Source organism: Coccomyxa subellipsoidea (genome assembly GCF_000258705.1).
Source record: "Coccomyxa subellipsoidea C-169, whole genome shotgun sequence".
Taxonomy (NCBI): Eukaryota; Viridiplantae; Chlorophyta; class Trebouxiophyceae; family Coccomyxaceae; genus Coccomyxa; species Coccomyxa subellipsoidea.
The window spans coordinates 1,476,008-1,500,722 of NW_005178037.1; the positions used below are offsets into that span (position 1 = coordinate 1,476,008).

The 24,715-nt window shown below is 52.9% G+C and overlaps 4 protein-coding genes across 4 annotated transcripts; 3 read left to right on the forward strand and 1 right to left on the reverse strand.

Annotated features, from left to right (window-relative positions):
- Positions 1–180: 180 nt before the first annotated feature.
- COCSUDRAFT_47152 (hypothetical protein) lies at positions 181–6,387 on the forward strand (the record flags this gene model as incomplete). The annotated part of the gene is made up of 8 exons (XM_005648615.1): positions 181–971; positions 1,295–1,438; positions 2,652–2,839; positions 3,112–3,206; positions 3,333–3,387; positions 3,518–4,507; positions 4,658–4,804; positions 5,176–6,387. 8 exons carry the CDS (start codon positions 181–183, stop codon positions 5,610–5,612), a joined length of 2,847 nt encoding a protein of 948 aa, XP_005648672.1. The 3' UTR covers positions 5,613–6,387.
- Positions 6,388–7,155: 768 nt separating this feature from the next.
- COCSUDRAFT_47153 (hypothetical protein) lies at positions 7,156–9,318 on the reverse strand (the record flags this gene model as incomplete). The annotated part of the gene is made up of 3 exons (XM_005648616.1): positions 9,101–9,318; positions 8,855–8,949; positions 7,156–8,603 (listed from the first exon to the last, which is right to left on the reverse strand). The coding sequence occupies exon 3, from the start codon at positions 8,596–8,598 to the stop codon at positions 7,156–7,158; it is 1,443 nt and encodes a 480-aa protein (XP_005648673.1). The 5' UTR covers positions 8,599–8,603; positions 8,855–8,949; positions 9,101–9,318.
- A 1,631-nt stretch (positions 9,319–10,949) lies between these two features.
- On the forward strand, positions 10,950–19,651 carry COCSUDRAFT_47154 (hypothetical protein; the record flags this gene model as incomplete). The annotated part of the gene is made up of 22 exons (XM_005648617.1): positions 10,950–10,997; positions 11,142–11,354; positions 11,555–11,650; positions 11,921–12,044; positions 12,333–12,457; positions 12,832–12,985; positions 13,217–13,365; positions 13,768–13,986; positions 14,226–14,351; positions 14,464–14,575; positions 14,698–14,801; positions 14,927–15,085; positions 15,273–15,386; positions 15,735–15,846; positions 15,974–16,053; positions 16,180–16,269; positions 16,384–16,554; positions 16,683–16,784; positions 17,037–17,256; positions 17,706–17,749; positions 18,040–18,177; positions 18,506–19,651. The coding sequence occupies 22 exons, from the start codon at positions 10,950–10,952 to the stop codon at positions 19,085–19,087; spliced, it is 3,282 nt and encodes a 1,093-aa protein (XP_005648674.1). The 3' UTR covers positions 19,088–19,651.
- A 501-nt stretch (positions 19,652–20,152) lies between these two features.
- On the forward strand, positions 20,153–22,770 carry COCSUDRAFT_41428 (glycoside hydrolase; the record flags this gene model as incomplete). Its single annotated transcript, XM_005648618.1, has 8 exons — positions 20,153–20,277; positions 20,446–20,633; positions 20,724–20,794; positions 21,179–21,349; positions 21,980–21,996; positions 22,101–22,186; positions 22,312–22,409; positions 22,663–22,770. 8 exons carry the CDS (start codon positions 20,153–20,155, stop codon positions 22,768–22,770), a joined length of 864 nt encoding a protein of 287 aa, XP_005648675.1.
- Between the last annotated feature and the right edge of the window lie 1,945 nt (positions 22,771–24,715).

Below are 24,715 nucleotides of genomic sequence, written 5' to 3' on the forward strand. Positions count from 1 at the left end.
AGTGGATTTTGCCCGACAGAGTAGGATGCATCTAGCTGCTTACGATGATTGGACCCTGCCCTATTTGCTCCTGCTTCATGTAAGATGTCCATCATAACAGTGCGATCGGTGGTGCAGCGAAGCCTCTGTGCATATTCATAATGATGTAACTAGCTTCCGGCACTGAGAACAGGGGCTCAAATGGGTCGGCACGAGGAAGAGGGCACTGAAGTAAGGAAGGAGAAGAAGGAAAAGAGCAAGCACAAACATAAAGATAAGGACAAGGAGAGAGAAAAATCCAGCAAGTACAAAGATAAGAACAATTCTGACGGAACTGTAGCAAAGGCGGAGCCTGAGCAGAATGGCGACACGTCAAATGGACTTCCCTTACCACCACGATCAGGAGAAAAGAGCAGGGAAAAGAGCGACAGGCAGCCCAGAGAAAAGAGCAGGGAGACAGAATCAGAGGTGGACAAGGAAAGCAGGCGAGACAGGGATAGCAGGAGAGAACGGGACGGGGACAAGGACAGGGAAAAGGACAGACACAGGCACAGGGACAGGGACAGAGATCGGGAAGAAGGCAGCAAGAAGGGTGAGAAGGAAGGCAGGAGGGACAGGGACGACGAAAGGGATAAGGAGGAGAGGCGAAGGCACGACAAGGATAGGGACAGGGATAGAAAGAAGGTTGACAGGAAGGAGGATGGCCATAGGAGCGAGCGCAGGGACAAGGAAGAGCACAGCAGAGGCGAAAAGGCTGCAGACGCTGACAAGGATGACAGGGGCAAAGCTGCAGCGAAGCCCTCTGTTGCAGCTGATCCTGAAGGGGATTTCATGGAGGAGGATCTGCCTGGGCCACCATCAGGACCAGTTCCAGTCCCAGAGGAGCCAGCAGCAGCGTCTTCTGTCCCAGAGGAGCCCTTCGTGCTGGACGTCAAGCCTCAGGTGCAGGAGTCCGGCGGAGAGATCTCCATGAGTATTGAAGAGACCAACAGGTCAGTCTGCCATCCCTGTGCCTCCTGCAACTTGGTTCATCGTTGTCAAAGCAATGCTTTCCTATGTCTGCACTCTGCGGCCTCAGCGGCCTCAGGATATGCCCTGCGAGCTTATGGAGAATTCTTTATTTTGGCAGAATGTTCTTGTATTGAATTTGTGCCTCCTGCACTTGATTGATCTTTGTCAAAGCAATGCTTTCCCAGCTCTGCACCCTGCGGCCTCCTGTGAACTTTCTGGGAGTTCCTGATCGACGTGAACCCTAGAAAAGTGTTGATTGTGAGAGGCTGTACCTGGTACTGAGCTTTGTGTGTGGAAACTGCAGGGTGCGGGTCTCTCTGGGGCTGAAGCCGCTGGTGATGGAGAGCGAAAGGGAGCAGCGGCAGAAGGAGGCGCTGGCCAGGGAGGCCAAGAGGGCCGAGGAGGAGAAGGAGGCCAAGGCTGCTGAGCTGGCTGAGCGCATCAAAGCGTATGCCCCTTACCTACTGCATTTTTTGTGTATCAGAGGCATCCTAAACTGCAGAGCATACAGTCCTTCGAGGAAGTCACATGCGAGAATGAGAAGTGTTCCTGATGAGTTTACTGCACACTACTATCGTCCTCTTGTACCCAGGATGCCTGTCTGTGGTTACCTGTTCTTCTGCAATTGTTCAGTCCTGCTGATTGGTGAAAGGCTATGTTTCCTTGGAGCACTTAGTTCGGCAGTTGAGTGCAGGCCTCCACTACTTTAGTGGATGTAAACGCTACTAATGTGGTGGATTATTGGCAATCAGGGGCCATGCCACCTGGTAACACATTCCATAGCATGCCATTTTGGTAATAAAAATTAGGCCTTTCGTCAGTAAGCATGGAGAATGATCAGTGATGTGTTTCTGTACCGAGCATGTCACTTATTATTGCTAGGATCCCGTGTTACAAGTGTGGCAGTGACAAGGAGAAGCTTCATCCGAACTGCGCAAGTTCAGAACGCTTGACTCGCTGTGTAGGTTGTGATTATATTATCAGATTCTATTCAGAAGGTCTGACAAAGGACGAATACGGCCACGACGCTGTTGCCGACTGGGTCTTCAAACAAGAGGCAAGGGTGCCATTGCAACGTTGCAATGCCGTGGACTCAGGGGTCAGATATTTCCATCAGAGCTGCCTTGGCCGAGATGAACCTTCAGCATTGTCCAGAGCTAATGGCTACTATTCTATTCGCGGGAAGATTGAGAGCGAAAAGTATCCAGAGCTCAGAAATATTACCCACAAATGCTGTGAGGACTGCGTCATTGCAGCCCAAACCAGGGGCAAGGATCTCAATGAGGATAAGTTGAATTTTATCATGCATCAAGGAGTGATTGGTAGGTCTCAATAAGCACTCCATCTTTGAAGGTTGGGAACACCTATGTTTTGAATCTCCCCATGACCTTGACACAGAGTAACTAACTCTGACTTTTGCGTTGCGTTCAGAGGCAGAGACCGGCGACTTGGAGAGGAAGAGAGCCGATAGGCGATCAAGCAAGATTCGAGGCATCATTGGTGGTCAGCAGGCTCGCCTCGAAGACAATGGGACGACTTCGACCGCCATCTTTGCAACGAGACACCTCAATCAGAAAGTCAGCTTCAGCAAGAGCGCCAGCAGATTGCTGGCAGCAGTGCCCAACCTGAACAGGACAGTGATGGCAGCCTCGTATCTCCAGGCCAGTGGACTTCAGGCAGGCCAGACAGCCCAAGGACAGGCGCAGAGGGGCGCCACAGCTGCAGCAGGCGGCATGCAGGGTCCCGCAGCCCCAGAGGCAGAAGCTGCAGGACCTTCGCAAGCGCCACAGCCAGGGATCAGCCGCAGGCAGCTCAGCGCTCAGGGAGCCGAGCAGGACATCGTCCAACGGTGGCTTGCGTTCAGCCTCAAGGCCTCATCCACCGTTGCAGAGCTGAAGCGGTTCCTGCTTGACAGAGGCCAGCGGCCAGTGATCTTCACCAGAAGCGCGCTGCTCGCCAGGGTGGAAGGGCTGCTTAGATTTGAGCATCCAGAAGGTAGCTATCCATGATGGCTGTAACGATCAGCGCCTACACATCTTATGCCTGGCAAATTAATAACATGTCCTCACCATTTCCTCTGGACATCTTATGCGCTGGCAGCTAATGGATGCTGTCATGCAGGTGGACTGGAGCCGAGTGCGGCGGCGGTTGAAGAGATCACAGCCGCTGTTGAGGCCGCAGCCCAACCGGCACGGCAAAGACCAGCAAGGCAGAAGGTGGGCATCTTGTTGAGGATCCTTATGTTTGCATGTGCTTTGTGAACGCCTCTCATCTGTCAAGCTGCTGGTGCAGTGAAAGCGAGTTTGGCTGAACACACTGATTGTAAGTTATTGTTGTTACAGGCGCCGAAGAAGTCACAGCTTCAGATGGAAGCGGCCAAGTCCATTGTTAACAAGGGTGAGTGGGCGCTCTCAGCTGGAAGCTCTGATCACCTGGTGACTGTTGCACACCCGAGAAGGCTTTAACTTCTGCAGATTTGATGGAAGGGAATGATAGCCAGTCAATTGAGGCGCTCACATGTTTGCAGGAGTGAGCAGCGGCCTGCCCGTGGTCAAACTCAAGCAGATTGACGAGTTGCTCTGGACCTTCGACAAGTGCCACTACCTGCCGCAGTTGGGGGAGAGCACTCCCTCGATTGGTGTCGCTCTCTGGGCCGTCACAAGCACGCTGCACCGCGACGGGGAGTTCCCAGCACGCAACTTGTCCCAGTTGGGTCGTGCTGCCAAGGCTCCTGTTGGTTTGGTGCGCGCTGTGCAGCCAGGCAGCGATGGCACCCAGCTGCATATGGAGATATGGTTCCTCGAGGCGCGCGTGCAGACAGATAGCCAGGGGGAGCCCGAGGCAGCGGTGGCAGGGGAAGGCGGTGGGGCACGCGCAGATGTGGAGGGACGGGGTGCAGGAGAGGCAGCCACCGGTGGGGGCGTGCAGGAAGGGCATGGGCGGGGTCGGGGCAGGAAGCGTGGCCGCCGCGGCACAGGCGGGGCGCGTGGCAGCAATCGGCCCAGAAGGGGCAGCCGAGGCAGGCTCAGGCGCCCAACCGCCAGAGCCGCAGAGTTTTGGGGTCCCCCCACTGAGGGCGACGAAGACGAGGTTGGGAACCTCTTCTCTGAGTCAGATGCGGATGACCAGCCAGCGCAGCAGCACAGTGACCCAGCAGAGCCAGAAGGGCAGGCAGAGGGTGTCCTGCCTGAGGCCAGCGAAGTGCCGCCGCAGCCCACAGCTTGTGCGAGCCAGTCGCCGTTGCACGGCTGCTTGCTGGCAGATGAGTCGCCGCAGCCTGTGCCAGTCCCCAACGTGCGGCTGAGCATGCAGGGGCATGCCGCATCGCCGGCCAAAATGGCTGTGCTGGTGATCGACTACCGGCACATTGCAGCGGCCCTCTGTCATCCAAAACGGCTGAAGGTGGCTCTCGGAGGCGCTGCCGGGAGCTCGCCCATGAACGTCGAAGAGGCTGCAACTGGTGTGGCGCTGGCAATGTTGCTGGCTGAGGAGCAGAATGCGGCGCGCGCCGGAGAAGGTGAGGAGCCATCATGGCTCTCTTTGTCCTGGCTTATATGATTCCACTCACAGTGAGTTTCTAAGTTATAATGCCATGCGAATCATACCCCGAAGGTTTATCGACAGGTAATTGTCAGCAATAAGCTGACGACAGGCATGTGTTGTCTAGGTGGGAGTGCTACGGCAGCGGAGCAGTCGCAGTCAGCCTTGGAGCAGTCACCGCTGTCTGGCGCCATGGTCTTCTTTGATCCTGCTCTGGAGCTCGCTGCCGATGAGGAGCCAGCTTCCTCCTACCGCTCTGCAGATGGCCCAGCAGGCATGTACAAAATCCTGCTCTGTCATTCCTGTGAACTTGTCAACTGACTGCTCTCATACGCTGGTGTAGTTGATTTGTTCATGTCTTGTCTCTCAATGCTGAAGTGTCTGCTTGCCCCTTTGCCTGAGCCATGCCTGTCTTTCACGCACCCTGCTCCACATGCTGTGCTTGCCCCTTTGCCTGAGTCATGCCTGTCACTCACGCACCCTGCTACATATGATGTGGTAGAGTGCCGCACCTAAGGGTCATCTGGGTAATACTAACAACAGGAATAAATTTGAGCTTGACATCCTAGCAAGACACTAGGGAAGATATTGCTTGAATGCGGTAATAATCGCGGATTGTAAGCAGCTGTGTGTTGGTGCGCGCAGGTCGACCGTCCCTGGAAGTTTCCTCCCCTGGGATCAACATGGAAGCTGCAATGGGTGTCATCGCAGGGCTGGCATGTCAGCTGAACCCCTCGCCGCAAGCCAGAGGCCATTCGAGCGCGCACAGTGACGTGCAGATTCTGCCAGATGACACAGTCTATGTCCTAACAGATGACAGGAGGATAGTGGGGACGGCAGAGGTGGTGCATATTGGGCCTGGCACACGGTTCCACGGTGCTGAGCTTGAGGGGTTTGGTGTTATTTGCGGGCTCACCATCACAGACGCAACTGGGGCTGGACACCAGAAGGCATGGTTGAGCGACACAGATGAAGTCAGAGCAGGCAGAACACCCTTGGAAGCAATTGGGGGCAATCAGATGGTGGCAGTTCCCGAGAGGTGCCTTCGCTTTCTGAGGCGCCCACCGGCGGCTGGAGAGTGACTTGCAATGTGATCTTTGCACTTTCAAGCTAAGTCAGTTTCAAGCTTAGTCAGAATTGGCGTGTGAGCATGACGCAAATGTAGCATCAATTTTTTTTATGTCCTAAATTTGATATTGCAATGAGGACTGTAGTAGGTTGTGACCAAGTCTGCCTCACTACAAGGCGTTGCACATCCATGCGCTCTACGCAACTAATATTAGTCACTCACTTGTCCCTCTCTGCACATGTGCGCAACAATCATGACGGTAACCAGATATCATGCATGTAACAATCTGTAAGGTAATTCTGCTCCCGGTTGCCTCACATGCTCAACCTTCGAATCTGAAGTGGCCAGTGGGATGGAGCACTTCTGCTTGAAGACAGAGCACTGCTGCTGACCGCCACAAGGTAGTGGCGGTGGAGGGCAAGAAAATAAATCCCCTGAGCCTATCTTATAATATTATTAACCCCATCTGTCATTGAGCAGCCTGGCTCGTTCTTGCTGTTTCTCTACGATGTCGGTGTCGAAATCCACTCACATAGAATGTTGAACGTGGAAGAATTGCTACAAGATTCTTCTCAGCATCATCGCACTTCTTGGTCGCTGCATAAAGACACACGGCATGTCACATCAGATGGCGCAAAGGTGATGCCCTTATCTTGCCGGCACCCACGCTATGGTACACGCACGCGATGTGTATCAATCAAATGTGCCACAAGCGACAGAATTGGGGTGTCAATTTGCTGCACAGCGTGGGTGCCCCTCCTTGATGGGCACATCTCTTTACATCGAGCAGCCATCTGAGATCGCCAGGGTTGAGGACGTGCTGTCCGTGCAGCACGCACTCAGCGTCAATATTTAGACTCTTTCAATATTGATTATTGATGGTATTCTTGTGAAAGAGTCTCTTGACCGGCCCTGTAGGTATCGCACGCTATGAAGAGGCTTTTGCAGTCCAGGGTTGGGGCAGCACACCTCTGAACATAGGACCTGCCACCTTTGTAATCTTGCTCAAACGAAACCCTGAAATGCCTTCTCGAAGAGTGTGGTTTTCGAAATTCCTTCAAGCACCACGGCTGTGTGTGCAGGAAACCTAGTAATCTTCAACCACTGAACTTCCTTGAAGGCGGGAGCCATGCATGCACACACCGCCCTCATTCACTGGGCACTGGTCATGTACAGGTGAGATCTCAGGAAAGCAAGAGTATGATCCAAGTGTAGAAGTGCTGTAGAAATCGGGTTGAAGCCGCGGGCCAAAGCCTTGGAGCCTTAAGCATCATGCTGATGATCATAATGATGCCATCGGGTCAGTACTAGTATAAATGGCGTAAGGCTACCCATTAAGAGATTCCAGTGGGACCACCGTCGAACATTATAACCTGAGAGAAATTTCTTTAAAGCATCAAGCATCTCGAGATGTGCTCATGAGCAACGCATGTCTTGTGCTGCAGGTGCAACCCATGGCATGGTATTCAGTATTTTTACCACCTGAAGCAAGGCACGCTAGGGTGCTGCCAAGTATTACCCTTGCCAGCCGGGGCCAGGAAAAAAAGAGAAAAAAATCATGGATATATGAGATGCATGCCAACATCAGTAAGCGCAACAAGATCCCAGAAAAATGCGAGGAGACTCACTTGCACATATAGGCGCAGCTGCGTGTCTGAGGCGGTTGGCGTGGCAGCAACGAACTGAGAGCAGACCGGCCGCTCCAGCGCCGCCGGGTCCAAGGCCTTCCGTTGAGCGAGCAAGGCCTTCACCTCTTCATCAGCAATGAAGGGGCTATAGGGCAGCTTCGGCTGCAGGAAATCAGAGGCTTTGCCCGCCGCCCTGAGCTGCGTGAGTCCCAGGCAGGCGTCAGCAATGGCTGCCACGCAAGTGCGAAAGCAGCAAGGACACTGCACAGTGGGGCCCCCGGAGGCACGACTGTCCAGAGATTCCTGGGTCGCCGGGCCCACCTCAGCTGCATCTCTGCCAGTTTGAGCCGCGAGGCTGCCTGCTTCCATTTCTGGTGGCGATGACGACGCTGCTGCTTCCCTCTGAGTGTTCTCCTGGGGCGGCGGCGGCTGGCCGAGCTGCAAGTCTGAGTCACCGCTGAGCCCTGCCTCCGAACAGATGGGCTGCACGCCAAGCCTGTTGAGGTCATGTGTGGCGATGTCCATTCTGCGCCACTGTCTGACCGCCACTGGGAGGTTCCTCCAGATATTTTTGGGCAGGCCACTCAGTTGCCCGTACGGCACACAGCCGTTCCTGACGTGCACCTCCTCCAGGGCGCTAGTCCAGGCGACCATTGAGGTTGGGCTGGCGAGGCTGAGCTCATGCGTCTGCAACATGAGCGCTCCAGAGTAGTAAACCAGCGGCCTCTGTGGCGTTGCAGGAAAGCATCCCATGCTCACAGGATCGACTGTGAAGGCGGCACTGCACCCGCCACACCTGAATGCTGGGGGGCTGACCTCTGTCCTGCCGCTGATCGAGACATACACAAGCCTGCTGATCGTCTCCACCTGCTCCCACACTGATCCCACCCTCCCAGCCTGACTGCATGGACTGCAAGCGGGCAGGGCTGCTCTGGCAGCTGTCAAAAACTCTGCCTGCAGCTGCTGCTTCAGTGCTGCTTGGCGTGCAGGCTGACCAGCTTGGAAACATGTGTTCCTGAATACATTGTCATCAAAGCACGCATCCCATGCTTGGTGCAGCCGTCTATTATCCTCTTGAGCTGCCTGTTTCCGCAGACGCCGGCGTGAGGGCGGAGGCTGATAATAGGCAGCAGCGGCTTCTCCATCTCCATCTGCAAAGCCATCCTGCTGTTCTTCCTGCTGAGCTGTGTTTCTTGCAGGGATCCGCCAGGATGGAAGGGCGCTGGCCGGCCTCCGGGGTCCCCTCGGTGCAGATGTTGCCACAGTGCTGCCTAGGTTCCTCCCAAATCTGCGGCCTGGCTGCAGCAGAGCAGGAGTGTCGGCTGATGGTATCACCTTGACACTGACCCTCCACCTCTTGTTCCTGACCATTCGTCCTGCATGAAGTCATCACACAACGGTTTCTGCAAGTGATCCACCAGGACATTAAAGGAATGAGAAGTACATCAGCAGCATGCCTTCTAGTACAAGTGATACAACTATCCTTACAAGCACCTGGGCTACTTGCTACTCTTTGGGGTGCACAGTCCTCTCCAGATGCTCCTCATCAGATTGGCATTCCAAGCAAAGCCAGGTCAGGGCAGACACCCACGGCTACTCACAGCAGCAGAGGGATCGTAACGCTCACCAGAACAATTGAACTTGATGTTGGTTTAGATTGTAGACGACTTCAGTGTCTGTCCGGTGCATCAGTGCTCAATTCAGGTGAACGCTCTGTGTTGCCTGCACGCATTTCATTTCAAGGAATTGGCTTGGCAGGGCATGCAGTCACTACGAAAGAAGTAGACATGCACGTCGATGGTCGTGACATTCGATTAGCTGAGTCCAAACAAGTCAAGGATGGGGATGCCAAAAAACCGGCAAAAGTGCGAACCTCACATGGCCAGCGACAGAAGACTTCAAGAATTCGTTTAAATTACTCCCATAAACATTTGCGGCCGTCCCACCCCCCTTTCAAATCCTACTTTGCAACGGTAACCTGGCAAATGGCATTGCTGTCTTCGCAGAAACGAGTAGCGCACGATCCTATAGATACAGGCTTGACCGAAATAATTAGCTTGACGGAGGTACTATGCAATGCTGAGATTGTTGTAGGTAAATCTGAAGGATGTGCAGCATTGCTTTTGTTATTGCACGCCCCGAAGGGGCGTAAATCAGAAAGAGAGCCAAATCCACTAATGTAGTGGAGTGCATGTCCACTAAAGTAGTGGATTTTGCCCGACAGAGTAGGATGGGACAGGATCTGTGTGAGATATCAAGAGCATCAGCGTATTTTCGGGGTGATCGGCGTTGCCGTTAAGCAGTGTCTTCTTCCACAATGCAAGCTTTTCTTCTCGTGGAGGCTGGGTGAAACCGACTCAATGTCTGTCTCGTTACGCAGTTACGATGAATTGGCTCTGTCTTGATTACAGATGCAACACGGCCCGTGCACCAACCTTCCAAACTTCTCCAAGATTCTGCATGGAAGGCAGTGGTGCAGCTGAGTTGTGAAGGTGCGCTGGTATTCTCCACTGCTGCCCCTGTACAAGGGCATTTCTGTATATTCTTAGGGAGCCTCAACAGTTAGACAAGACGCAGAGAACTACCTGCATCAAAAAAGCCTGCCTAGCATCTGGCAGCCAGCCTGAGCACACAGCATTGAGGACTTGATATATTCGGAGCGCCCACCACCTGCACATGATCCACCACCTTGAAAACTCTCTTGGAAGAGAAGTGCCTGGACCGGGTTTGTGCTCCTTCAAGCAACAGGGATTGAGTAAGAAATATGATAAAATATCTATATGGCCTTTCGGCTCAGGAAAAAATGCAAGGCATGCACCAAAAGAGTAATTCTGGCCTGAACAAGCACAGGATATGATGAACATCATGGCCCAATATGTCCTTCTGTGCTGCAGGAAGGATCTACCTGAGCAGTTGAACAATTTAGGTGGCGTGTATGGATTTCAACAGTGCTCCCCTATCGCAAGGACAACACTTTACTGCGAGCGGACCAGGACAGCCAACACCTTCAGGCTATCAGAGCATCAACGGTCCTGTCATCAAGCGCGAAGGACAGGCTGAACCTGTAAATGGACTACAGAGCATTCAAGAATACTCTGCAACCAGTTCAGAATGGATGCCAACAATGAACCCTTCCTCCTTGCAAGGAGCCTTGCATCAGGTTGCACCACCAAGCACCCCAGGTACTTGATCATCCTGCCATACAGTCTTGACCCCTTCTCGCGCATTTCGTGATGACCAGCTGGTCTCTTTTTCCCGTGCCGTGATGAATTCATCTGGCTTTTACTCTTTGTGACGTTTACTTTGTATGAGGCCAGGGCCGGCAATGATGGCGTATCTGCCATCCCAAGAGGCTGCATTTGCAGCCAGTCATCCACCAGCTGTTGACAATGGAAAGCATGGCACCACAGTCGGTGTCAAACGTGAGCGTGGCGAGGCTGGTGGAATGCCAAGGTGGGTCTGATCAGCCCCTGCAAACTCAGTGTGTGTATTTTATGTCCTGCACCTCTCTTGTCTCAAATTCAGTGTAGCCTCACAGCAGGACAAATTCTAAAAGCCACCTATGTGTCAGTGAGAATGAATAGTATACCTTCCACTACACTTCCAAATAAACCACAAGCGCCCTGGGCTGATCAGAATCAGTCATATTGGCTTGGTGGCTCAGCATTATTGCCACTGATTCTGCAGGGATGCTTGGAGCCAGTCCTCGCCACAGCCAGGATATGGCGGTGCAGCAGTGGCATACCAGTCCCCTCAGCCTCCTGATGCCGGTGCGATTCCTCCCCTCCTCAGAGGACTCTCCTACAGACACCTCCTGCTCTCTTTCATTGCAAGTTGTACTCGTGTCATTGACAGCATCGAAGACAACTAGCTTCTTCTCTGTCATGCGCTTGGTGATGCAACATAGTGCACAGATTGGGGATGAGCTGAAAGTCTGTGCAGGCATGGGCAACGGAGCCCAGTGGCAGGCATACAATGCGCAGTGGGCTGCGTACGCGTGGCAGTCAGAGGCCGGCATGTATGGGGCGTACGCGGCCCCCCAAGCACCCCCCATGATGCCGGCCCTCCCTCAGCAGCTGCCTGGGGATCAGGCTTCGGCCTTTGCTCCCTCCACTCCCCACCCACAGGTGCCTTGCCTTTATCTTTCTCCTGAGATCAAACTAAAAATTGTACTGTACTGTGCGCCACAGACAATGTGACAAGGTCTGGCATAGAGAGGAAAATTACAGCCTGGATGGACGGTCTGTCTCGAGGCGCAGTCTGACCTGTCTTGGCGGACGATGAGAGCGAGAGCACTGGGTTGATGGGATTCTGGTGGGCGCTGCAGGTGATGCCATATGCTGTGGTCAACCCCTACAGCCCACAGTACTATGGCGGGGCGCCAATGGCATACACCTGGCCCATCGGCTACTCTCCGGCCCCGGTAAAACACGCTCACCACCAGTGTCAGTTAAACCTTTTGATGATCTCTCCCTGAGCCGACTTGAAAAGACAGAACAAGACTCACAGCTTCCACCTGAATACTGTTACTTAATGCCTTCCTGGTTTGTTTCGCCGAGTAATTAATGAATTGATGCAGCTATACCACTGCAAAGGCAACTTAATTTCCATCATTCATCATTTCTGATGACAGGGAAGCAGCGCTGCATATACAGCGTCCCGCTTGACATCATACTGCTGGACATGTGTGCAGGGTCCGTACGCGCCGTATCCGCAGGCGATGCCCCCTCCCGGGCCCCCTCAAGGGCATGCTGCTGGCCACTGGCAGACCCATGACCCCCGCATGCTGCGTCCCTACGAGCACTCTCACAGTGCAGGTGCTGCACTCATGCCGACATGCAGTTATTAATATTCCTTGATCATGCCATGTCTTGCATCTCTGCTGTCTCACTTCCCTTACCGCGTGTAGGAACTTGTTGGCAGGTAGCATCACTACCGTGTGCCGAGATGCATTCACTGACTTCCTTGACGGAAGCCATGTCACGCATTCATATCTCCCTTTCCTACAGCTAGCAGGAGCCAGGGGCAGTCGACAATGGCAGTGCCTGATGACAGTCTCATATTACATTAGGTATCAAATGAATATATCTGATGACTGTGCACAGGCAGGAGACCCTGGATGGGGTCGCCTCCAGGCAGGCCGGTGAAGCGCGCGCGCACCAACTTTGCAGGGCCGGTGCCGGAGTGCGTGCACATCAACAAGCGCATCACCGCCGCTCAGTCTGCAGAGGTTCGACTCTATATGACACATACATGGGCAGCATACTTGAGCATTTTACAATGTGACCTTTTCTTCACTGACAGCCTGCGTCTAGCCATTTCTGTGAGCAGACTGTCTTTTTGCTGGTGATGGGAAAGAATGGCTCTGCTGAGCTCGGTTGTAAGGTTGTGCTAATATGGACCAAGGACTCTCTGGAACCTTACCTCAATGAGGCAGTCCTCAGCACTCGACCGGAATGTGTTCATGCATTATAATATTCTTATTACACGCCTTTCCAATCCATGAGGATCAGGTGCGTCGCAGCAGCGTTCTATGACAGCCTCCCAACCTTCTCTATCATGCATTATATCAGGCAATTACTAAGGCTCTGTGCTGCCACGCAGGCTGTGATTGGCGTGGTGCAGCAGGAGCTGGACAAGTTTGACGCTGTGTGCATGGCCACTGCGCTGCACACGCTGGCCTCCATGCGTGCCAGCGCGCAGCAGTACGCCGCCCTCTTCGAGCGCCCTGAAGTCCTGCGCCTGATGCATGTCATCGGTGAGCGCTGTCAATCAATCTCTCAATCCTTCAGAGCAGCAGACGCTCCTGATTTGTCTTGTCAAGTATGTCAGTGTTGCTCAATTGCATTATCCAAGAATGGGTACTCATTGTTGCATGCTATGGTTGGCAAGGGCCCCAGATTATCATGCCATCCAATACCATCCTTCGAATGAGGATGGAATGTATTGTGTTACTGTGGAATTACTAAGGCATTCCTCGCTTCGGCAGGCACGAGGCTGACCGATTTCACGGCGCGCAACCTGTCCAACAGCCTGTGGGCGCTGGCCAAGATGGGGCACAACCCGGGCGAGGCCATGCTCAACGCCATGGCCGCAGAGGTCGCCAAGAAGCTGGACGGCTGCAACGCGCAGAACTTGGTGAGAATTGCCTCCCATTATGTCTGTCAAGAAATTCTGCTGGATGGGATTCTTGCTATCAATGGGCAATTGTGCAATTCCCTGGGCAATTGTGCAATTCCCTGGGAATGATTGTATGTCCAACCGGTAGCCTGAGGCTGGGAGCATTTGAGATGTACGCATTACCCTCATTACAAAAACTATCATTTCAGTGGAGTTTCGGGACATGCATGTCCACCCTAGTGGCTGAGTACGTCGGAAGAGAAATGCCTGGCCTCCTCTGAAAAAGCCATCCCATTAATCAGTCACTGCTTACATGCATGTCCAGCTAGGTGGCTGAGAGCATTGGAGAGGACTGCCTAACCCCCTTTTTAAAGACCATCCTGTTCAATGAATACTTCGTGACATTGCGCATGCACGCAGGCCAACATTGCCTGGTCGTACGCGACGCTGAGCCACACTCCAGGGGAGGAGCTGCTGGAGGCGATTGCAGTCAAAGCCCAGAAGAAGCTGGCCGAGTTCTCCTCCCAGAACATCTCCAATCTGCTCTACGCCTTCGCCAAGCTGGAGCACAAGCCCAGCACCTTCCTGGAGCAGGCCTCCCGCGCTGCCATGCCCATCCTCGGAAGCTTCACTCCCCAGGTACATCCCGTTTAAATACGCCCCATCCTGGCATGTGGAGATTTGGTGTCCACAAGTTCTCCTCTTTTTGCAGCTTGTCTGCAAACGCATCTTTCTCTGGCAGGAACACCCCTGTAATGATGTTCATGAAAGCATTTTGGGTATATTAATGACAATATATGAATATACCTCATTTGTGGGAGGTGCAAGCGCAGAGTGTGGGCTGTGCAAGGTAATAACTGTTTATATTGCTGTGGCAGGCTCTGTCAAACACTGTATGGGCCCTGTCCAAGCTGGACACGCTGGACGAGGAGCTGTTCATTGCCATCGTGCAGCAGGTCCTCGGCAAATTGACCAGGTTCAATGCGCAGAATGTGGCCAACACGGTGGGTCCAGCAGCCTGCTGCTCCTCGCTTACAATCCACAATGATCTGCTTCAATTTTGCTAATTTGAGCAAAAAGTGTGCTGTGCTCTCTCAAAAAAGAGCATGTGTGCAGGTGTGGGGATTTGCAAACCTTGCATTTGACCCTGGCCAGCCGCTGTGGGATGCTGTTGCACAGAATGGCATCTACACCATGCATGAGTACAGCCCACAGAACATCGCCAACGGTGAAGCTCCCTTTGATGCATGACACCCATTCAGGCTGACCGCGATTTGCTTTGGACATGCATGCACTAGACATCATACTGCTTGGACCTGGACTGTTCCTAATTTGTTTAATCTGCTGCAGTCCTGTGGAGCTATGCCAAGATGGGCAAGCGCTATGAAGCCCTGCTCACAGCCGCATCGGCCCATGCAGCTCACACCATGTCAACCTTTCAGCCCCAGTCTGTGGTGCGCCCTCTGTCCTTGCTTGTTGAGCGATCTCTGTCTTGATCATCACTTTGGTTTCTGAGTATGAATTGCTGCAGAGCTTACTGTTCTGGTGCACATTCCTGGAAAGAATCTGTGCGGTCCAGGCAAACTTCTGCTGGGCGTATGCAACGCTGAATGTGGCTCCCTCAAGCCAATGCCTGACGGCCCTGGCAGAGCATGCAAATCACACCCTCATGCAGTTCTCCCCGCAGAACATCTCCAACACTGCCTGGGCCTTGGCAACGCTCCAGTTCAAGCACATGGTGAGCCAATCTTCTGGCAATCTCTACTGACCACCACAAGTATTTGTTTGCCGATGGCCTTTCTTCACTCTGCAAGACAGCCCTCCTCCCTTGCTTGGCACCCGCACTGCCTTGCATGCCTCGCATGCTCTTCGTTTACATGTGTGATGTCTGGCTGTGAGTGGTGGATTGCCATGCTGTGCTGCAGGGGCTCATGGGCAATGTGGCAAGTGAGGTCACTGCCAGGCTGTCCGGCGCTGAGGCATCCGCCTTCAGCCGGCAGCATCTGGCCAACCTGATATGGGCCTTTGCCACGCTGGAGGTATATCCACCTTGCCATGCATGTTGCATCTTTGTTATTTAGATGCCTGGCAATGCGGTCTGCATGGATGCCTCGCAATGCGGTCTGCATGCAACCTGTTGAGCAGGTCACGGCTTGTCACATCTGAAGCCCGCAACATGCAGCACAAATGGCAGCTGACTCACCGCAGCAGCTTGGTAGAATGATCACATGGATGATCAGAAGGTCTTAAGAGCATATAGGGGCCTGCAGCTAGTCTGCAGACGCACCTTGCCGCTGGCAGAAATAGCATATAATAAGAATAAGAATAATGACAAGAATAAGAGCAATGATAACACAGGGAGGTCACTGTTGAATTTGTGCCTGCAGCTGGACCCTGGAGCGGCCATGTCGCGGGTGGTGGCGAATGCCATGGCAGAGAGGGCGTCAAACTGCAACCCGCAGGAGATCAGCAACACAGTCTGGGCCTATGCCAAACTCCGTGAGCTCCCCAATGGCATGCATGTATTCACGTGCCCTTTCATGATCTGCCAATAATATAATACAGACCTTTCCTCAGTGTTTTAAGCAAAATTGAGTTTCATGACGCAATGCATGACTGCATGCAGGCTTCTATGACGCTGCCGTCCTGGATACCTTTGCAAATGAAGCCACGCGTCGCATTGAGGAGTTCAGCCAACAGAACCTGGTATGGCCATGCATCTGTTATCATTTACACTTGCATCTCTGTTGTGTCTTTGACTTGAGTTGCTTATTGTTGAGCAGATGCCTTGCACTAAGCCTTCTGAGACTGAGTGGTATTGCTGCTGCGCAGGCCAACCTTGCATGGGCGATGGGAAAGCTGTCCCACTTCCATGAAGGACTCCTGGATGCAATTGCTGAGCATGCAACTGCAATGGTCCAGGTGCGCTGCTCAGTCAAACGTTCTATTTTTAGGCCCGTCATTGCACCGCAAGGATCTGAATATTCTGCCCAACGGAAAGCTGCAGGTATTCAGGGTTCCCTGCAATGTGTGCAGGATCTTTCCCTGCAGCACGTGAGCAACATCCTGTGGACGTATGCGTCCTTCCTGCACCTGAAACCGGCCATGACTTCAGCGTTTGTGGGCGAGATCGAGCGCCGCCTAAATACAGAAGCCTTCAACCCCCAGCAGCTGTCCAACCTCCTTTGGAGCCTGTGCATTGCTGAGGTGGGCATCCGCTCATCCGACAATTTCCAAATGTCCACACTGATTATGCCTGAGATTAAATCATGCGCGAGAAGACATGCTGCATGTTCACCATGCCAGCTGACCTTTCGGGCGGGTTTCTGATGCAGCTGTGCTCGGAGGAGATCTGGAAGGGCATCATGGCCCAGATTGAGACTCTCGGCATTGCTGCAAAGGACCTGCCCGAGGAGGCCCTGACTCAGATCTACCAGGTGCGCCCCTGGAGAGGAATTCACAGGCATATTGCACTGCTTGTTTAGCATTGACGGGCAACTTCTCTTTGATGGCATCAAACTGTTTATAGTGGCTACATCTCTTGCACCTAAACTTGTCACGCAAAACCTGCCACACACTTTTCCTGATACTGGCACGGTCCAGTGAAGCTCTGAGCCCACGGTTCAGGGCGTCCTCTCAGTGCAACTGTGGGCAACCTTGGCTGACAACCACATTACTGCGCACCGCAGGCGTACCTGCTGATGCGCGTGGACCGGCCGCAGCTGCAGCTGACCATGCCGGCTCAGCTGCTGCCGGCGGCGCACCACACGTGGCTGGAGAGCTGCAAGAACGTGCGCATCTCCGCGCTGCACCGGGACGTGGCGCGCGTGCTGACGGAGCACGGCATCCCCCACAACATCGAGCATGTGACCGAGGACGAGCTCTTCTCCGTCGACATCGCACTGCCGGGTGAGTCATCTTCCTCTGCGCGCATCCGCAGTTTTGCCAGGCTCGCCTTTGCAACGAACTGCATCATTGCATACTTTACCGGTATCAGTGCATGTGCCAGGGCCTTCATTGATATTTGTTTCCCCGGGGTGGGTGCTTCTGCACACAACAACACAACCGCAAGAATTGCCAGTCGCAAGTTTCATCATTGCGTACTCTGTTGTGGTCAGTGCATGCATGTCAGAGACAGCTCAATGACTGGGCACCTGGTGTGTCCAGAGAGTTGAGTGGTCCTTGAGAGCTTCGGCATGAGATAAATCAGGGACATTCTCCTGGTCTCAGGGAATAAGTCCATCTATTTTAAGTTCTGATGTGGTCGTGCGTGATCTAATCTGGTCTCAGAGAATGATTCGTCAATTTCAACTGTTGACGTGGTCAAGTGTCATCACATGTGGTGTGTTGCTGTGCAGAGGAGAAGATTGCGATCGAGGTGGACGGGCCTCATCATTTCACGGTAAGTTGCACAACCAGCTCCAATTAGTCTAGCTCCTTCAAATATAATCGAGCTTGCAGCAAAGCAGCTCGCTTGCAGCAGCACAAGCACGGTCTTGCTGTGATGTGCAACTTTGGTGCAAGGATTTCTCTCTGTCTGTTCTTACAGCATCAAGCTCAACTGTATATATGTATTACAGCGGAATCTTTGAGGTCAACAGCTCTAATGAGCAGAGGATGTGCAAAGTTTTTGTACAATTGTCCGTGTTGTACAGATGCCCTGTATTGATGATTTCAATCTTCTGCCATCAGGCCAACACCCTGGCGGTGACTGGGGAGATGCTGGCGCGCCAGAAGCTGCTCAAGGCGCGCGGCTGGGCCGTCATCTCCGTTCCATTCTTCCGCTGGTCCGGCCTCTCCGACACCCAGCGCACCGACTGGTTCTTCCCGGTGCCACTATTTCTCCACATATCACCCTTGCATGAATACAGAACAATCACGTAGCGCATGTTTTTGTCGCGAGGTGGCTTGACCCTTCAGGGGCGCACCCATGTTGGCTGCTGTGATTCTGCACAGCGCTTCATCAGCCCGTGTTCAATCCTGTTCTAACCGTATGATTGCAGCTGGTTGAGACCTGAGGTCAATTGACATGCACTTGAATGACAAATATACTGAGTATCATGCTGATGCAGAGGCAAACATGTCATCACAAGGCCGATGTGCAACATGTGGAGAAAACTAACGCATGTCCTGATGGCGGATGGCGCATGGCATGCAGGAGATCGCGCAGGCGCGCGCAGCGCAGGCGCAGCGGCACATGTGGCTGGGGCCCCCTCCGCCCGTCCCTCCGCCGCGGCCGCCACCGCCGCGCCCCCCACCAGGCAACCCAGCTGTCCGCACCGCTGCGTTGCCTCCGGCCGCTTATGCGTCCCCACCGCCTCCGGGCCCGGCATGGCCGCCTGCAGCCTACCAGCTTGGCAGTCCCCCTGCTCCAGCTGCCGTCATCAAGACTGAGGCTGCGCATGGTACTCCTGGGGGACTGGCAGATGCACAGCATGCCCTGGCGCCTGCCTCGGTGTCGCACTACGCTGCACCAGCCAGCAAGCCAGTCACTGAGGCAGTCAAGACTGAGTTGCCGGCAGCGGCAGTCCAGGAGGAAGCCATGCCAGTGCCAGGAGATGGGGGCAAGGCGCTGTCCAGCCAGCAAGCCCACAGCTCTGTGGAGCCATCATCTCCGGTGCAGCCGTCAAGCAGTCCGCCTGAGCATGCAGTGACGACCCTGCAGTCAGCAGCAGAGCCAGCAGAAGGTGAGGCTGCGCAGCAGAGCCTTCCAGTTGGTGACAGTGAGCACCCGCAGTGATGAGGAATTGCAGCGTCTGCCTGTAGCAGGCATGAGAGCAGCATCCCTTTTGAGGACACAGAAGCATCTGCATGCAGGACCTTGCCTCATACCGCATGACGGAGGTCTGCAGCTGTCAATACAGCTACGTAGTAGGCACCTTTGCAGGGCTCTGGAAGCCGCTGTTGGATGCGCTAGCATATTCACAAAATAATATGGCCCAGGTGGTGTTGGTACTGCTCTGGGACAAGAGCGATAGATATTTCTTGCCGTTGTGTTCGGTTCAAGGATTTCTCTCTGTCTGTTCTTACAGCACCAAGCGCATCTGCCTAGGTAGTACAGCTAAACCAAGAGCTCAACAGCTCTGACGAGCAAAGGATGTGCACATGCCCCTAAGCATGCATGACCATATTGGGAAGTGGGTACAATGGTCAATGTTGTACAGATGCCCTGGGTTGATGATTTCTCAATCTCCTGTCATCAGGTTTTTCCGGTTGCTGGTCATGTCACATCAATATGTGCACCACGACTGTCTGCATGGACATCACGGCCATGATGGCTGCTGTAAATTGAAATAGACTTTACCAAATGGCAACGGCTGCATTTCTGGGACCCTTATGCATCCCTGCAAGCATAGCGCCATTGCTGTGGTCGATAGATAATCCCACATTGTTGACCTCAAGACTTACTGCACGAGAAAAATCACATGAATTCCTTCACAGTTGGCATGGCGGTTCCACTGTTTTGGCAACACATTGCTGCTGGCACCATTATCCAGACCTTAGTTTGGAGATGAGAAGACTTGACAAAGCAGGATGCCACACTGTAATAGTCTTATGGAAGGTCTTGCAGTGACGTCTTGAGTCTGAAGAGGCAAACTTGCAGAGGCCTGCATGCCATGGATCTCCAGCTGGCAAGGTTGCCTGATTTGCCCTCTGCCAATTTGAATGCCACTTGTCGGCTTGGTGCCTGAAGCTTTATAAAAGGACTTCTGCGCAGCAAAAGCGATCCTTTTCTCTTCAGTCTTGTAGGTAGTGAAGGTGTCTATGCCAGAGCTGTGATCTTTGACTTTGAAGGACGTTGATGATGAGGGGATGGGCTGTCGCACTCGCCTTGGCGCTGGCTGTCTTGACCGCCGGCAGCGCAGCAGCCGCACCACCAGGACTGCAGGGCTTCATCCGCGTCTCCAATGGCACCTTCGTGGACGACGGGTGCCAGGAATACCTGCCTTTCGGCTGGAACAGGCAAGTCCAGGTCAAAGCTCCCTGCTGTGCACTTTGCCGCTTTCCCACCTTTTTCGGCCCAGGTGCACCTGCTTCAGTCTAAGTTGAGCTCTCCAGGGATTTTTTTTTGTTAGATGCTCTTTATGTGGCATGCAGCTGGGTGTCTTTGAATTCGGTTGCAGCAGACGCTGCCTACTCACTGCCTGACGGCAGCGCAGCCCTTGCCGACAATGTGCAGAACGACGTCGTCAGCCTGTTCCAGGAAGCACAAACCAGCGGCTTCAATGCCGTCAGGCTCTTTGCTCATGGCGGAGACGTGAACTTTCAGCTGCAGGTGTCGCCAGGTGTGCTTCGCCCAACCTTCCAGGTCAAAGCTCACAAAGGGAAGCAAGCAACCCTCCTTCAAAGCACTCATGGCCTTTGTTTCCTTGCAGGGAAGTACAATGAGTCTGTCTTCAGGGGCATAGACTACATCCTTGCCCTTGCCGGCAAGTACCAAGTGAAGGTAATGCTCAACTGTCAGGACACACTCCCAGGTGCCTAAAGCCAGCGTCAGCCTTTGTCAATCAATGCATGCATGTGCAATCCTGAAATGGTCAGCTGACAATCACAGGCGATAATCTGTACAGTGAACAACTGGCTGGACGAGTTCGTTGGAGATGGAAAGATCCAGGCAAGTTCCTGCTCAGATTGCTGGTTGCCTGATGTGATGATCAATCATCTGCTGAGTTGACTGTAGCATGCATGCAAATGATTTAAAGAGAGCATGATCGTCTCATAAAAAAAGGAGCAGGTCTCATCAGCATGCTTGACATCATATTTCTAACCAGTGATGCCTGGCAGCCACAACAGAATTCTGACCAGCAGGCTGTGCCATTGGTTGATGCAGTACCTTGCCTGGGCTCACATTGCCCTGGAGTACCAGGACACCTTCTGGACCAGCAAGGAAGTGCGCGACATGATCAAGGACCACTTCTCTGTTGTCGTCAACCGCCGCAACATGTTCACTGGGAAGCTCTACAAGGAGGACGACACCATCTTTGCATGGGACATCTACAATGTGAGAATGCTGCACCCCACCTGTCTGCTCTGCTCTGGCCAATCCCACAGATCATCAGATGTTCACTTCATGCATGTACATGTACATTATCACCCATGTACATGACCATGCATGCAAGGAGCGCTCTTTGTCTCCTCATGACCAAACTGTAGAGAGGCTACAGAGAGCATGAGCTTTGATGTGCCATGCATGCTTTCCTGCAGGAACCCCGCTGTCCAGCGTCACAGCTTGGAACTGGCTGCCCCGCCGCAGTCACAGCATTTTTTGGTGACCTTTCAGCATTTCTCAAATCAGTGGATCCAGACCACATGGTAAGCTCTCATTCTCTTCCATGATGTAGAAGGTTTTGCTGTAGCACAACAGCAGAAGCAGTACAGATGAGAATGCAGAAAATTAGAATTTATTGTTGCAATGGCTCTGGCAACATGTGAAAGGATGCATCTCAGGTGACGACTGGAGAAGAAGGCTTTTTTGAGCTCAGCAGTGGCGATGCTGATGCAGACCCATCCGGAACTCCAGCAAATGTACGCCGCCTCAGAGGACTCCCTGCATGGACTAGCTCAGTGGCATTCTGAGCAGGAGGCAGTCAATGCATGAGACTCACCTGACTGGACTTTCTGTTGCATGCAGGTCCTTGCGGCAGGGAGGTAAAATGAATGCATGCATGCCTTTTGTCAAGTTTAATAGGGTGCATGACATGCTGCATTCCAATGGTGGACAGTGCAGGGAACTGATATGTGCTTCATGGCAGGTACTGGTCGGCAAAGATCGGTCAGGACTTTCAAGCACAGCATGCCTTTCCCAGCATTGACTACACAACCATCCACCTGTGGCCTGGTACTGCTCTTTCTTGCAAGCCTCCCTGCAGATATCTGATCGCGCCACATCTGTCTGTGTGCACACCGCTTTGATGACTTTGCACTCGAGAATGAGGATACTGATGCCACAGTTGGGCAACGCAGATAACTGGGAAACTCAGGACCCCGACTTCCCCCGCACATGGATTGAGGCGCATGACAGGGCCTCTGCAGCCATGGGCAAGCCCCTGGTGCTGGAAGAGGTGGGCACGCTGCCTGCACTGTTACTTTTTGGTTGGTTATCAGGACTGCAGCATTGCTACTCCACATGCATGTCGGTCAAAACTGTGTATTTTGCTCTGGTACAATTTGGCATCCATGTAGGCAGATTTTGGCAATGCACATGCATGTAGATCAAAGCGCAGTGCATGGCTGTGGTACAGATTGGCATAAGGGACGCATCTTGGGAAGTGCGCATGCTTGGAGATTAAAGCACAATGTTTGGCTGTGGTGCAGTTTGGCAAAGGGCAGGGCAAGAATGCCACCTACCAGGCCGTCTATGACACGCTGCAGGACAGCCTGGCGCGGAACGGTTCCTTCAAGGGCGCGCTGTTCTGGCGCTAGGATAAGGATGGCGGCACTGACACGAACACTGTCGTCACCGGCGACCCCACCTTCCAGTACGCATTCAAATCCCGCTGCTCCTGCCCTTTGCACCTCTGTGCACCTCCATGATGTGACTGTGCACCTGTCATTGAAGGTCCAGGAATTGTGCTGTCTGTCCTTGCCTGTGGACAGCAAGGATTTTCAGGAGCAATAGAAGTCATGGGGGGTTTAGCTGACGTTACATACATGTGGCGCAGGTTGATTCTGGAAGCACTGTCCAAGATCAAGCCCTTCATGGGGCGGAATGTGCCAGGCTGCACACCAAAGGCAGTGTCTGCTTTTGGATGAGTCTGGAATTCATACGGCTCTCTGTACATGTACAGGTTGCAGCTATTCTGAGACCTGTCTACAGATCTGAGCCTTAGTTTTTTGAACGCCAATTTCCTTGTACGCATCCATCATTCTTTCAACATACGAGTTTCAATCAAGGATGTTCCGAACGATCATGTTCAGGATTAGTTCAACAGAGGGTGCATGTGCGCAAAGAATGAAGAGCGAGAGAAGATTTGATTCAGCAGGTAGCTCTGCCGTCATTTTGTCCGCATTGAATGGCTGCTGTGCTGCTTGGCTAGAGTATCTTGAGAGCTTTCATTTGATTTTCCAACCTTGAGGCTATTTATGCGGTGTAGGATGCCTGGCTGCGACTAAGTCAGCGCCAGGTCTCCAGCTGGGTTGCAAGAATCAGTAAACTTGGATCCAATTGTTCTTTCAAATCACGATATGGGGTTTGATTGGCAGTCCTTATGTACTTCCAAGTCACAACAGCTTGTAAGGAAATGCTCTGCCATCCAGGACTTCATTGTCGAGAATGCAGACATAAACAATGCTCAATATCCATAAACATTCCTTGACAAGTACAGTTACTGTACATGATGTTTCCCAGAGAAATGCTGCCAGCGAAATGCAGACATGTGTTGACATAGTATCGTCTCCACACATGCATTCATTTTGCAGTTGTTAAATAAAATTGGAGAGCAGCGTTGAGCATGATAGCAGTTAACTGCTATCGTGCATTGTCATGATGCTTCTTTTCAGCTGCTGTCTCAGCACGCTTCTCCATCAGCAACTCCATGATGCGCCTCTGGGACTCCGAAGGATTGGATCTCCTCTCCTCTAGCTCCTTGTGGATATTGTAGGTGTACCTACAGGTGAAGAGCTCATGCCTTGTGAATATGCCAAGTGCAGTGTGCAGGCCACTACTTGCACTTTTAACTGCCAGTGTAAGGAAGACTTTGCAGCAGCGATCTGCAGTAAGAGTGGGCCACAGCGGTACTCACAAGTCCTGATGTACATGCAGAGCTCCTGTAAATATAAGGCAGCCTCCTACCAAACATGCTGCTGAGAACCACATTGCAAAGCGGGGATGCCTGCACAGTCAAAGATGCACCACAGATGTCAAGTTGGGCAGACACAGCAAGAATGTGGTAGTAGATCATGAAGCAATCGATGCAATCATAATTCTGAACAGGCTGTACTTCTTCACCTTATTAATCTCTCGGTCCTCCTGCTCATCGCTGAGGCTTCAGCATTTGCTGCTGACATTGTCTGGGGGGTCCCCCGCGACTGCGTCACAGTAAAGCTTCCCATTCATGGTGGGCAACAAGAGGCATTTGATGCTGCAGAATAATGCGTGATGCTGGGTGATAACAAAATCTTTTACGCACTCACCCTGTTTAGTATCTGATCTGCAGCTATTCTGACCTTTTCAAACTGCTCAGCTGCGTCTGGAGCAGTGCTCACATCAGGGTGATACCGCATGGCTAGTTCTCTGAAAGCTCGTTTTACTTCTGCTGTGTCTGATGTAGCTTCCAAACCAAGGACTGCGTACGGATCTGACCCCATGCTAAGAGGGATATGAGATCCCAGGATTTAGATGCTTGATGATATCACTGCATACTTATGA